Source organism: Eleutherodactylus coqui, chromosome 2 (assembly GCF_035609145.1).
Source record: "Eleutherodactylus coqui strain aEleCoq1 chromosome 2, aEleCoq1.hap1, whole genome shotgun sequence".
Classification (NCBI taxonomy): Eukaryota; Metazoa; Chordata; class Amphibia; order Anura; family Eleutherodactylidae; genus Eleutherodactylus; species Eleutherodactylus coqui.
Genome location: NC_089838.1, coordinates 7417867 through 7432577, shown reverse-complemented (window position 1 = coordinate 7432577; position 14711 = coordinate 7417867). Strand labels below are relative to the sequence as shown.

Here is a 14711-nt window from a genome sequence, read left to right as displayed (position 1 = left end):
GACGCTGCGAATTACGCGTTTATTGTCTATGTGTGTAATACAGAGGGCAGAATCCCCACTGATTGGCATTGGGGTATTCAGACAAGCATGTCCTATTCTGATCCTCCTACAGACAGAAATAGTCAATTGAAGTCAATGGGATTGCGTAAATGTGCAGTGATTACGCACGCAACGAAAAACCACAGCAACGTCCGAATACGCAGAGTTCTTGTCCGTGAAACTGACCAAGACTGAATCCGCCCGTGTGAATGAGTCCTAATTCCAGTGTTGACTTCAGTGGGTCGAGGCGCTCTTTCCTCCTAGTGTCTGGTCCTGAGGAACGTCTTCCCATTCGATGGCGAGATGCTCCACATTCGCGGGGGTGGCCACTTCTCCTCCACCACTTGCTGCAAGCTGACATTGATGGGTGAGATGAGCGGAGAGATGGGACCACGGGAGCGGAGGGAGAGACGGGCAGCGAGGAGACCCATCCTAACACAAGTGTCAGTATCATGTTCGGATAATACCCCTGTAAGGAGGCCGGCCATGAAGCTGTGAGGAAAGAAGAAGAACAAGGGGGTTACCTGCTTGTCCGACAGTCACAGAAGGCTCAGGTATGGCGCCAAAGCGTTCCTTAACCCCTTAGTGACGCGTCCTAGGCTGGACCTGAGAATGCGACAATTTTTAGAGGATGTTCATTTTCAAAAGCTATAACTTTTTTATTTTTCCATCAACGTGGCTTGTTTTTTGTGTGACAACTTGTATTTTTCATAAAATGTGGGTTTTTAAACAGAAAAAAAAATGTAAATAAAGAGGGGAAAGAGCGCCAAAAAAGGTTGTTTTCTTTTTAAACTATTCCTTACGGGTTTTTTTCTATTTTTTTGTCTGGATGGGTTTGCCATGACCTGTGATCGCTATGACAACCAATCAACCCTCCACGATCACATGGCGGAGGGCCAGTGATGTCACAGAGGGAGCGCCCTCCCTCTGTGAACAATTCACATGCAGCGAACGATCAACATTGAACGGTGTTCTCAACGATCCCTAATATTGTAGCGGGCGTCCAGCTGTCAGTCACTTCCAGCTACTACTGCGAATGGCGCGGGCTTAGCAATCCATTCGCGTCCATTCGCGGGATCCCCTACCCAGCCAGGATGTGGTGTCTGTATGACAGGAAAACCTGTTGTCAGATCATCCCTTTAACTTTGATTTGGAATATCCTTGAAGCAAAGAAGTTAAAGGAACACTCCGGGCAAAACTGCTACACTGTGTTATACCTTAAGGAGGTCATGAAGATGCGGGGCATGACACAAGCATTACCTCTTTGGTGTTCTTTAATGCCCCGTCCACTTGGGCCCTACCCATAATCTCAACTGTGAAACACCAATAATCTTAAAAAGGCATTTAGACAAGGGGGCATGGCTTGGGCCACCCATACACATTCCACAGGAGTCGGACAAATAGTCATAGGAAGCTTAGAGACAGCCAGACAGCTCTGGCACTGGCTTATCTTCAAGGAACAATAGGGTCAGGCATTGACACACCCTGACATTGTCTCTCAGGGAAAGTTGAGCCAACGCCATACAAGGAGAGTCATCTGGCCCTGCTGTTAACAGTGGGTTTGGACAACTAAAGTCTAATGTATATGGGGGCTTTTAGTGTTTCTGCTCTCCTATTGCAAACATGGCAGTGGGGAAGGGCTAGTGCTGCACTCAGTTGCCTTACAGCTAGACAGAGGTTTGGAAGGAAAGAAGGGAAATAGACAAACGTCTGATACAAATATAAAGGAACTTTTGATATATTTCTCACAGTATTTTTCTTGTGTTACATTTAGTGTTACTATCAGCTTTCAAACACAGTCCACTCTCCGCGCAGCATGCTATAGAGCAGGAGGCGCTCAGCAGAATGATGGGAAAGTAGAACTTGTAATTCATTCATTTATATTTCTGCTCTTCCCGTCCTTACAGGTCCAGTAGGCGGTCCTATCAGTGATTGGCAGCCTTCTGTGTTACAGTCATGCACTGATCAATGTCAATCACTGATAGGACCGCCCACTGGACTCCTAAACTCAGAAAGAGCAGAGATTAACATGAATAAGTTCTAGTTATGAATTCAAGTTCTACTGAATCTTTTCCACCAAAGAACTGTTTATATAAAAAAAAAATAAGAATATATCAAGTATACATCAATCTGCTCCGCTCCTCCTGCTCTATAGTATGGTGACTGCAGAATGGACTGCATTTTCCTTCAAGCTCAGAGGTTCCCTTTAATGCCCCAATGGATTATGGGGAAATAATAAAAATAATACAGACCTGTCTCCTGCCCCGGATACATTGATGATTTCTTCTGGTGGAATAGGAGCGGCTGGATAATGTACAGCACACAGATCATCTCTAGATACCTAACAGGGCAGAGGAAGAAGCAATAATTACAGGGTCCGGTATATCTCTATTCTGGAGGAATGGAAATACTCATAGTGTACATACAGTACTAAGAGAATTATCAGCAGCCCTCCTCGCCCTCTGTAGGGGGTCATATGTACTGCAGACAGAAATATTGCCGTTTCTGGGCCTTTGCCCTTCCTGTAATGTGGGCGAGCTCTTCCTAATGTGATGCTAGTGATGTTCTCAGCCAATTAGATGTCTACTAGTAATCCCCCCTCCCCTCTCACAGCATACAGTCTCAGACACAGAGAGAGAAACACTGCAGCTACATCTCCCTCCTCCCCATCAACAATTTACAGATTTACACTGGATGGATTTTTGCATGACTGAGAAGGTTCCTAAACATTTATAGAGAGCATGTAGGCAGGGAACGGGGAACTCCAGATTCCTGGTACGTTCTGATATCCACACAGGCCATAAAGTAATTCAAGTTAACTTAAAGGTACCTCAACACAGGGTGATTATCGCCCAAATTTTCACTGAAAATCGCGAACTCAGGTGATGACCGACCCATGTACATACAGTCGCCAACAGGGCACTGAGCGAGAAATTGCTCACCTGTCGGAGTCGCTTGGTTTTTCCCTTTCACCTGAGTGATAGCCCCATGATCCACAGACCTTTTTGATGTCATCTACCTCTGCACAGAAATCTTGCACATGCGCCGTTCATTTGTAGCCTGGCGCATGCTTGGCACACTCCCTACTTTGGATAGCTTGGTAATAAATGTAGTACGCATGGGTCAAGCTATGAACAAATGGTGCATGCGTGAGATTTCTGAGAAGTAGACGATATCATGAAGGCTTTCTGATTGCGGGGATGTCACTTAGAGGAAAATGGAAGATGCTGGGTGCGGCTATGTGGGAAGAACTAGAGCACCATTACAATTTATGGGGGATGCCGAATATCTGGATAATCTGAAGGAGGAACTGAAAAATTATAGATCCGAGGACCCTTTAAATGAAAATGTAAATGAAGAATCAGTTCTTCCCAAATACGTAGAATGTTGTAACCACTGTATTTGAAGAACATGTTCAGACCATTGGGCTGTGGTCGACAGAAGATGGAAAATGTTACAACACATCTTGACCTAACAATGCGGAATGTACCTCAAATCCGTATAATCGATGCTTGTCAATTGAGGTGGATATTCTATACCTTGTCTTTAGCTCGGAGGGATACTGTTCCATCACGCCTGTGACCACACAATAGAACGCCGTGGGCTCCCAGAGTGACGATGACGCAGTGTATGTTCTCCAAGAGAGGCAACGAGAGGCCGATGGCCGTATCTACCTTGTCTTCTAATCTGCACAGAATATCTGGGGAAGGAGACATGTGTCATGGAAACAAACATACCACATCATACATGGGACTGAGAGTCAGGTGAGGACTACCACCCTCACTGACGGTATTACACTTTTTTTCTTTGATGAAGACGTGACAAGAGACTTTGGGAATTTCGTTTTATGGCTGTCAATCAACTGAAAGGTCAACATTAGACGAATGGAAAATGTGTCTCGTTGCACTTTGGAACGTGACGTGATCCGTCTGACTAAAGATGTAAACCTAGAGATACTTCATAGAGTCTCATCAGCAGTCATCTTCTTGTGTGAAGCTTCTTAATATTGTGTTCCTTTATCCTACAAGGGTCGTAGACTTTAGCCGACTACCAATACTAAAGACCCTGCTCATATAAATCTCATATGGGGTCTATGGAAAGTTGGTTAAAGGGGTTGTCCATCTGGACCAACGCTGGCCAAAGTTTAGATGCCACCCTGTGCAAAAATTTTTTGGTGCCCCCTCATCAGAAGAATAAAAAATGACATATATTGATTGCACTGGCATGCAGTCTGCCTGATTTCTGCTTGTACAGAAAGCTACAAGATAGCAGAATAACCACACTAGAACAGCCCGGCAAATAAATATGGCACAAGAACCAAGCTGATAACATAAATACAGCACCAGGACCAAGTTCATAACATAAAAACAGCACAAACCAAAGGCAGTACATAAATACAGCACCACAATCAAGAACAAAAATGCAGCACCAGAACCGCTCAGTGAATAAACCTCATACCAGAACCAAGTTCAGTACATAAATACGGCACCAGAACCAAACCTATAACATAGGCACTAATACAGCCTCAGAAGCAAGTTCATAACAATTACAGCAGCAGAAGAGCTCACTGAATATTGTACCAGCGCCAACCTTAGTACATAAATACAGCACCAAAACCAAGCTTATAACAAATAGCAGAAAAGAGCTCACTAAATAAATACAGTACCAGAGCCAACCGTAGTACATAAATACAGTACCAGAACCAACTTCAGAACATAAATATAGCACCAGAATCAAGCTCAGTACATAAATACAGTCCCAAAACCAAGCCCATAACATAAATATAGCATAAACCAACTACAGTGCATAGATACAATACCAGAATCAAGCTCATAACATAAGCATAACAAAACAATTGTGGTGAGGGTTGCCAATGGGCTGACAGTGGCAGCTTGGAACATGAGAGAGGAGGAGCCAGAGCCAGAAAGAAGAGGATTCGTGTAGCTCCACAAGACACTCTCACACGGAAGAAGATCATTTGGATAGGAGGACCTAAAGGGGAGATAATCCCTAGTCTTCTTTGTCCCCCATCTCTCTCCTCTCCTGCCCTAACCAGGCTGCTGCACATTACAACACCGGAAGCGGCGCCCCCCGTAACCCAAGCCATCCGACATAGACCGCAGCAACCCTGGCTCACGCCTCAAACGCAATTTATTCGGCGGTGTTCTAGGTGTGCTGAATGGCTGTGGAGAGAGTCTCAAAAGTCTGCAGACTTTCTTCACTTTAAATTCATGCTCAGAACCTACAACCTCGCCCTCCACCACACCAAACGAGTCTGCTTCACCTCTCTCGTATCCTCACTATCCCATAACCCTAAAAGACTCTTTGACACTTTCCACTGCCTTCTTAGCCCAAAACTGCAGCCCCCCCCCCCCCCCCCCATGACGGATCTCAGTGCTGAAGAGCTGGCTGCTTACTTCAAAAAAGAAAACTGCCACATGCGGCAGGAAATAACCTCCCAATCCCAGACTAGCCCCAACCCTAGTCTTGTCAGTACTGTATCTAGCTCCTGTTCCCTCTCTGTACGTAGACCAACAACAGAGGAAGAAGTCTCCAGACCGCTCTCCTCCGCTCGCCCCACCAACTGCGCTAGCGACCCTCTTCCCTCACACCTCCTGCGGTCCCTCTTCCCAGTGGTCATCTCCCACCTCACTACTATATTCAATCTTTCTCTGACCTCTGGCATTTTCCCCTCATTCAAACACGCTTTCATATTCCCGCTGCTAAAGAAACTGACTCGACTGATGCTGCCAACTATCGACCCATCTCAAACCCCTCATTCATCTCCAAACTACTAGAATGCCTGGTTTAGTCTCGCCTTATAAGCTATCTCTCAGAAAACTCTTTTCTTGACCCTCTACAGTCCAGCTTCTGTCCCCTGCACTCGACAGAAACCGCCCAGATTGAGGTGTCAAACGACCTCCTGACAGCCAAATTGAGGTGAGACTACTCCCTACTGATCCTCCTCAACCTCTCTGCAGTATCCGACACTGTCGACGACAAACTTCTCCTCAGTATGCTTCGCTCCATTGGACTAAAGGACACTGCCCTCTCCTGGTTCTCCTCCTTCCTATCCAACACCTCCTTCAGTGTCTCCTTTGCTGGCTCTACCTCCCCTCCTCTTCCACTTGCTGTTGGGGTCCCCCAGAGCACGGTCCGCGGCCCCCTCCTTTTCTCCATCTACACAGCCCTCATTGGACAGACCATCAGGAGATTTGGTTTCCAGTACCATCTCTATGCTGATGACACCCAGCTATACACCTCCTCCCGGGACATCACAGGAACATTCCACCAGAATACCACCATTTGTCTGTCCGCTGTCTCTAACACCATGTCCTCTCTCTACCTAAAACTGAACCTCTCAAAAACTGACTTACTGGTATTTCCACCTTCCACTAACCGACCTCCTCCTGACATCTCCATCTCAGTGTGTGGTGCCATAACTCCCAGACAGCATGCCCGCTGCCTTGGGGTAATATTCGACTTCGATCTCTCCTTTACCCCCTACATCCAATCTCTGGCCCGAACATGTCAGCTGCACCTCAAGAACATTGCTTGAATCCACTCTCTTCTCACCGTAGACACGTTAAAAACGCTTATTGTCGCCCTCATCCACTCTCAAATTGATTATTACAACTCGTTGCTGATCGGCCTCCCCTGCACCAGACTCTACCCCCTCCAATCCATCCTTAATGCGGCAGCCAGGCTCATCTTCCTGTCCAGCCGCTACTCGGATGCCTCTGCCCTGTGCCAGTCACTGCACTGGCTGCCCGTTAAATATGGAATTCAATTCAAACTCACCACCTTCATCCACAAAGCCCTCCACAGTGCAGCGCCCCCCTACATTGCTTCCCTCATCTCAATTCACCACCCAGCCCTCCGCTCTGCTAATGAAATCAGACTGAGTGCCCCTTTAATGCGAACCTCTTATTTCCGCCTCCAAGACTTCTCAAAAGCAGCACCTGTCCTCTGGAACGCGCTACCAAAAAATATCTGGCCAATCACTGACACACTAAACTTCAGGCTTGCTCTAAAAACGTACCTCTTCAGGGAGGCATACCATAACCCCTAAACCAAATGCCTCTGTACTCCGTCTGATAACATGCTCCCTGACCTACTGACTGCAATCCCTGTTAGCCGTAATCAACCGCCCCCTGCAGTCATCCCGATTGCGCCACTATACGGCCTGACCATTGTCTATGTGTATAGCATCCCTCACACTCCACCTCGCCATACTGTGCCCATCTCCACCCCGCCATACCGTGCACATCTCCAGCCCTTTACCTTCTGTATCCCCCCATTATCTGTAGTATGTAAGCTCGTTGGAGCCCCGCACCCCTACTGTCTCCATCAATTGATTACTTCATGTAACCGTTGTCTTGTTATTTCCCCTGTATTGTAAGCGCTGCGGAATATGTTGGTGCTATATAAATAAAGATTATTATTATCCCCAGCCTACATCCGTCTGGTGACCCCCAAACAAGCTGTTGGCTGGTGCCCTGTGCAACCGCACACATAGCCAAGGCCAACCATGATCTGGACAATGTCTTCTCTAAACAAGAAGCGGTTAGTGATTAGTTGGTTGCTATAGGTTCTGAAGTGCAGTGGTAGCTGTAAGAGAATGATGGTATAGCATAGGGCCCATAAGATAAATGGGTGACCGTATACTACATGGCCGTGCTGAGTTGTCCATAGCTGCTCTTTACATAGGTTCTCCTCCCTGGCCAATAATGGGGAGCAGAAGAACTTCACCTCTACCACATCCATACTTGCTAATAGGGCAGATGGGCAGGAGATGTCCTAATGGTTTGAAGTGAAGGAAGAGAACTGACACCTATGATCTGTTTAGGAGGCCAAGAGAATTCGGAAACAGCTGGATGAAATGTTACAAAACTAAACATACGAGGAAATAGTCTAAGGAATGTTCACTCTATCTATTTGGGTTATCTGGGGGAATACGGCCATGAATGTTCCCATTCTGTTTGTAGACTTTTCACTTGTTAGAACAAGTCTGTCAGTCTTGGGTGTGTTAGTCCCTTGTGCATACTCTGATCAGCACACCAGAGGAAGGCAACCCGGGTCAGATGGAGGAATGTCCGCATGCAGTAATAGTCCACTTGTATCTTGGGATCTAAAGATCCAAAATCCTTTACTTAGAGCTCTCATTAATTGTACTGGAGAAAGCCTAAAATATGGTCCAATATGGCAGTGAAAATATGATACAGGAAAATGAATGAACAACAATATGTACCTACAAAAGATGCAGTGAGCGTATACTGAGCTGACAGTCATACAATGCATTGTGGGTAGCTTAATTAAAGGAAATTGATCTTAAAAGGGGAACTCCAGTAACAGTGGACAGTAATAATATAATAAAATATCCTGTTTGCTAAATACTATTTAACTCAAAATTTAGCAAATAACTACTATAATACTGCCCCCTATGTACAAGAATATAACTACTATAATACTGTCCCCTATGTACAAGAATATAACTACTATAATACTGCTCCTATGTACAAGAATATAACTACTATAATACTGCCTCCTATATACAAGAATATAACTACTATAATACTGCCCCCTATGTACAAGAATATAACTACTATAATACTGTCCCCTATGTACAAGAATATAACTACTATAATACTGCTCCTATGTACAAGAATATAACTACTATAATACTGCCCCCTATGTACAAGAATATAACTACTATAATACTGCCCCTATGTACAAGAATATAACTACTATAATACTGCCCCCTATGTACAAGAATATAACTACTATAATACTGCCCCTATATACAAGAATATAACTACTATAATACTGCCCCCTATGTACAAGAATATAACTACTATAATACTGCTCCTATGTACAAGAATATAACTACTATAATACTGCCTATTATATACAAGAATATAACTACTATAATACTGCCCCCTATGTACAAGAATATAACTACTATAATACTGTCCCCTATGTACAAGAATATAACTACTATAATACTGCCCCCTATGTACAAGAATATAACTACTATAATACTGTCCCCTATGTACAAGAATATAACTTCTATAATACTGCCCCCTATGTACAAGAATATAACTACTATAATACTGTCCCCTATGTACAAGAATATAACTACTATAATACTGCCTCCTATGTACAAGAATATAACTACTATAATACTGCCCCCTATGTACAAGAATATAACTACTATAATACTGCCTCCTATGTACAAGAATATAACTACTATAATACTGCCCCCTATATACAAGAATATAACTACTATAATACTGTCCCCTATGTACAAGAATATAACTACTATAATACTGTCCCCTATGTACAAGAATATAACTACTATAATACTGCCTCCTATGTACAAGAATATAACTACTATAATACTGCCTCCTATGTACAAGAATATAACTACTATAATACTGCTCCCTATGTACAAGAATATAACTACTATAATACTGCCCCTATGTACAAGAATATAACTACTATAATACTGCCCCCTATATACAAGAATATAACTACTATAATACTGCCCCCTATGTACCAGAATATAACTACTATAATACTGCCCCCTATGTACAAGAATATAACTACTATAATACTGCTCCTATTACGTCATCCCCACATCTTGGTGTCACTTACCGCAGTCCTCTACATGTCCCAGGGTCCTGTTGATGGCGAGGAGCTCTCTTAGATTTGGTGAGATGTAGGTCAGAGCCGTCCAGCTGTTTGAGGTGAAGGGTTTAGAAGCTTTGTCTATGTCCGTGGGTTCGAAACAAACTGCGAAAGATAATAGTATGAGGGCTCATTCACATGGCGGACTTTAACACATGTAAGGCTGGGCTCACGCGAGCATACATTACCACGTGTTACGCATGCGATGTATGTGCGTATGATACGCGGTAGTTCGCAGGCAGTCACATACGTTGCCTTGGGGCGCCTTCACATGTATTTTACATCAGTATTGTGTGAGCCCAACCAGGAGTGGAGAGAAAGTATTCTGGAAACCTTTGTCACCCCATCACCCGTCACAATGGTGGGGTGCGTTAAAAACTGTACCCTGCATCCGAAAATGGTGATACAATCGCGGCAAAACGCTGCAATGAAAATTCTGTCATTTTGCTGGCGCTGTGTGTGGGAGTGGCCTAATCGGGAGGGTTGAAACCCCATTGATTTGCATCTGGCCGCCCGGACAGGCGTTTTTTATACACGTATTCACACGCATGAAAAAAGCAAACACAGCAGGTCCGTATTCATCCACATTATAGCCAATATAGCCTTCATAGTCAATGGGGTAAATATGTGGGACGTACCGTGAAAATGTACATATGAAATCTTTTGTTATACGCATGGGACACGGACAGGTTCAGTCCGTTAAAATGCCGCATTCTTCACGGCCCAATACTGAATATGTCTGTGGGAATGAACTTTTACACTTACAGGGGTTGTCCTCCAACCTAAAATTGCCTCCCAACCATTCTGTCCTTCCTGTTGCTGCTGACCAGGCCATGTGACTGCGGCAGCCAATCACTGCAGCAGTGACCTTCTAGAGCCAGTGATTGGCTGCAACAGCAACCAGGAAGTACAGAATGGCTGTGAAGCAATTTTAGGAAAACCCCTTTAAAGGGATGTCAATTTCAATCATATCTGTAAATGACCCTCACTTGTTATCCAGAGGAGAGAGCAGCTACAAGAAGCATCTCTCTATATGGATGACCCAGAATATCTGTGTATTACATTCACGGGTGGCTGATGCCAATGAGAACTGTGTAATGCTTCATTTCTCCTGTGGGGGTGCTGCGAGAAAACTCAACACCTCCCGCTGGGCTGTCCCAGAGATTGCAGCTGATTGCCATAAGTCCAAGCAGAAGGGCACCCTGTCATCATCTCATTTGCAGAGGACCCTTGCCGTTAAAAGGGATTGTCCAAAGTACCCCTTTAACCCCTCAGTGACGAGCCTTGTTTTTTGCCTTAAGGACCCAGTGATTTCATTGTTGCATTGCAAGAGCCGTAACTCACTGTCCGCCGTATGGGGGCTCGTTGGTTGTGGGAGGATTTGTATTTTTAATAGCACCAGTCTGGAGTCGTGTAACTTTTATGGTTTATTCCGACGTCTGTATATCGGTTGGGTTTTCATGCCCGGCCGATATACACTGCCTCTCTCTGCAGGGGAAGGAGGTGGGATGGGAGAAGTGTGCTGAGCTCCCACCCCCTCTCCACCCCTCGACACTATTTGCAATGGGAGAGGCTGGGACGTGGGCTGAACTTAGCTCCACCCCCATCCTGCCCTCCCATTGCAAACAGTGGTGGGGGGCGGAGAGGGGGCGGGAGCTCAGTGCACTTCTCCCGTCCCGCCTCCTCCCTCTGCAGAGAGAGACAGCCTAACGTACAACCAAAGATATTGATACATTGTAACAAACCCTCAGCCGTGAGCAGTATAAGATCCAAATAAGGGAGATGGAATAAATCCTCACAATTCCATCTCCCTTATTTGCATATTACCCAGAGGAGCGTGCGTGGCCATTTGAGTCTCCTCACTTAGTTTATAGTATATAGTTGCTCTCCCTAAGGAGAAAAGAGTGTTTCTGACCCCAGTATAAGATCTGGACAGGTTATCATGCTCTGGATATAAACAAGAATATTTTCATTCACTAACAACAAGCAGAGATCTTGAAAAAGGTGAAAAAAATTGAAATATTGAAATGTATTGGAGAACTTTTGAAAATTTTTAAGTGGAGCCGGATGGAGAAAAAGGCAAATCTGCCATTCCTGGGGGTTATTTGTACTGTTTATGGTGCAGTAAAAAATGCCGCTATTCTGTGTGTCGGTCTGATTACGGCGTCACCACTACTGGAAATATATATGCTTTGAGAAAATAGCTTTCAATCTCCATCTTTAGACCCCCAAATTAATTTAGTTTTCCGTCAATGGCGCTGTGAGGGCGCTTGTTTTTTGTGAGGTGACCTGTAGTTTTTATTGGTACCATTTTGTTAGTTTTTATTCATCTTCTTCTTGGAGACGGGGTCACAAAAAAGCACAATTCTGGCATTGAGTATTATTTTCGGACAGCGTTCACTATACAGGATTAATAATGTGGAATTTTAATTAACTGGACTTTTACCCGGTCACAGCAACACCAAGGTTATATTTTTTTCATTTGTGAAGTGATGACTAAAAATAAAATTTTTTTAACCCATTAACGCCACATCCTGGTGTAGGTGCTCTTCTCTCCCCAAATTGTACCTACCAGGTCATCCCCCCTGTACCCTCACTCACTTTTCCATCATTTGAGGTACATACGTTACGGCTTTTCCGTCCACTGTCCATGCGAGTGGCTGTTATCTACCGCCCCCCAGGTGCTGCTCGCCTGTTTTTGGACCACTTTGCCGCCTGGCTCCCCCATTTCCTATCCTGCGAAATCCCAACCCTCATCTTAGGCGATTTTAACATCCCCACTAATGACCCCAACTCCCCATCTGCCTCTCAGCTTCTTTCGCTCACCTCCTCCCTTGGTCTCTCTCAACTCACAGCCTCTCCCACTCACAGGGATGGCAACACTCTGGATCTGGTCTTCCTCCGTCTCTGCTCTGCTGCCAACTTCACTAACTCCCCTCTCCCGCTCTCAGATCATAACATCCTCTCTTTCTCTGTCACGCTCCCTAACATCTCTCCACACCCACCTACCTACCGTACCTATAGGAACTTTGAGGCCATACACACCCAAGATTTTGCTGAGTCCCTACAGTCCTCTCTGTCCCCCATCTCTCTCCTCTCCTGCCCCAACCTGGCTGCCGATCGCTACAACACCGCTCTCAAACATGCCCTGGATGAAGCGGCTCCCCCCAGGACCCGAGCCATCCAATATAGACCGCAGCAACCCTGGCTCACGCCTCAAACGCGCTTTATCCGGCGGTGCTCTAGAAGTGCTGAACGGCTGTGGAGGAAATCGCAAACATCCACAGACTTTCTCCACTACAAATTCATGCTCAGAACCTACAACCTCGCCCTCCATCATGCCAAACAAGTCTATTTCACCTCTCTCGTCTCCTCATTATCCCACAACCCTAAACGGCTCTTTGATACTTTTCACTCCCTTCTCGGCCCTAAACCGCAGCCCCCGGTGACGGATCTCAGTACTGTAGAGCTGGCTGCCTATTTCAAAAAGAAAATTGATGACATCCGTCAGGAAATAACTTACAAATCCCAGACTAGCTCTGACCCTAGCCTTGTCAGCACTGCATCTAGCTCCTGCTCAATGTCTGTACTCAGACCAGCGACAGAGAAAGAAGTCTCCAAACTGCTCTTCTCTGCTCGCCCCACCACCTGCGCTAGCGACCCTCTCCCCTCACACCTCCTCCGATCCCTCTCCCCAGTGGTCATCTCCCATCTCACCACTATATTCAACCTCTCTCTGACCTCTGGCATCTTTCCCTCTTCTTTCAAACACGCCATCATATCCCCACTGCTAAAGAAGCCGACTCTTGACGCGACTGACGTTGCCAATTACCGACCCATCTCAAACCTCCCCTTTATCTCCAAACTACTTGAACGGCTGGTTTACTCCCGCCTTGTAAGCTATCTATCAGAGAACTCTCTCCTCGACCCCCTACAGTCTGGCTTCCGACCCCAACACTCGACAGAAACTGCCCTTACAAGGGTATCAAACGACCTACTGACAGCCAAATCGAGGGGCGACTATTCCCTACTGATCCTCCTCGACCTCTCCGCAGCATTTGACACTGTTGACCATAAACTCCTCCTCAGTATGCTTCGCTCCATCGGCCTAAAGGACACCACTCTCTCCTGGTTCTCCTCCTACTTATCTGACCGCTACTTCAGTGTCTCCTTTGCTGGCTCTACCTCCCCTCCTCTTCCCCTTGCTGTTGGGGTCCCCCAAGGCTCAGTCCTCGGCCCCCTTCTTTTCTCTATCTACACAGCCCCTATTGGACAAAACCATCAGGAGATTTAGCCTCCAATACCACCTGTATGCTGATGACACCCAGCTATATACCTCTTCCCGTGACATCTCTGCACCTTTCCTCCAAAATATCACCGACTGTCTGTCTGCTGTCTCTAACACCATGTCCTCTCTCTACCTAAAACTAAACCTCTCTAAAACTGACTTACTGGTATTTCCACCCTCCACTAACCGACCTCCTCCTGACATCTCCATCTCAGTGTGTGGCACCACCATAACTCCCAAACAGCACGCCCGCTGCCTTGGGGTCATATTCGACTCCGATCTCTCCTTTACCCCCTACATCCAATCTCTGGCCCGAACATGTCAGCTGCACCTCAAGAACATTGCAAGAATCCGCTCTTTTCTCACCATAGACACGCTGAAAACACTTGTTGTCGCCCTCATCCACTCACGACTCGATTATTGCAACTCGCTGCTGATCGGCCTCCCCTGCACCAGACTCTACCCTCTCCAATCCATCCTGAATGCAGCAGCCAGGCTCATCTTCCTGTCCAGCCGCTACTCGGACGCCTCTGCCCTGCGCCGGTCACTGCACTGGCTGCCCGTTAAATACAGAATTCAATTTAAACTTACTACCCTCATCCACAAAGCCCTCCACAGTGCAGCGCCCCCCCCTATATTGTATCCCTCATCCATAAAGCCCTCCACAGTGCAGCGCCCCCCTATATTGTATCCC

At 45.9% G+C, this 14711-nt stretch overlaps 1 protein-coding gene across 3 annotated transcripts in view; it reads right to left on the bottom strand.

The window, feature by feature from the left end:
- Positions 1-14711, bottom strand: part of LOC136611009 (uncharacterized) — a 48339-nt gene continuing 33628 nt past the window's right edge. For all 3 annotated transcript variants that reach the window (XM_066590247.1, XM_066590248.1, XM_066590249.1), the window contains 4 exons: positions 9697-9834; positions 3579-3739; positions 2292-2380; positions 1-531 (listed from right to left, as the gene is read on the bottom strand). In XM_066590247.1, the coding sequence (XP_066446344.1) occupies positions 300-531; positions 2292-2380; positions 3579-3739; positions 9697-9834 (620 nt within the window). In that variant the 3' untranslated portion in view covers positions 1-299. The remainder of the gene's footprint in view (positions 532-2291; positions 2381-3578; positions 3740-9696; positions 9835-14711) is intronic.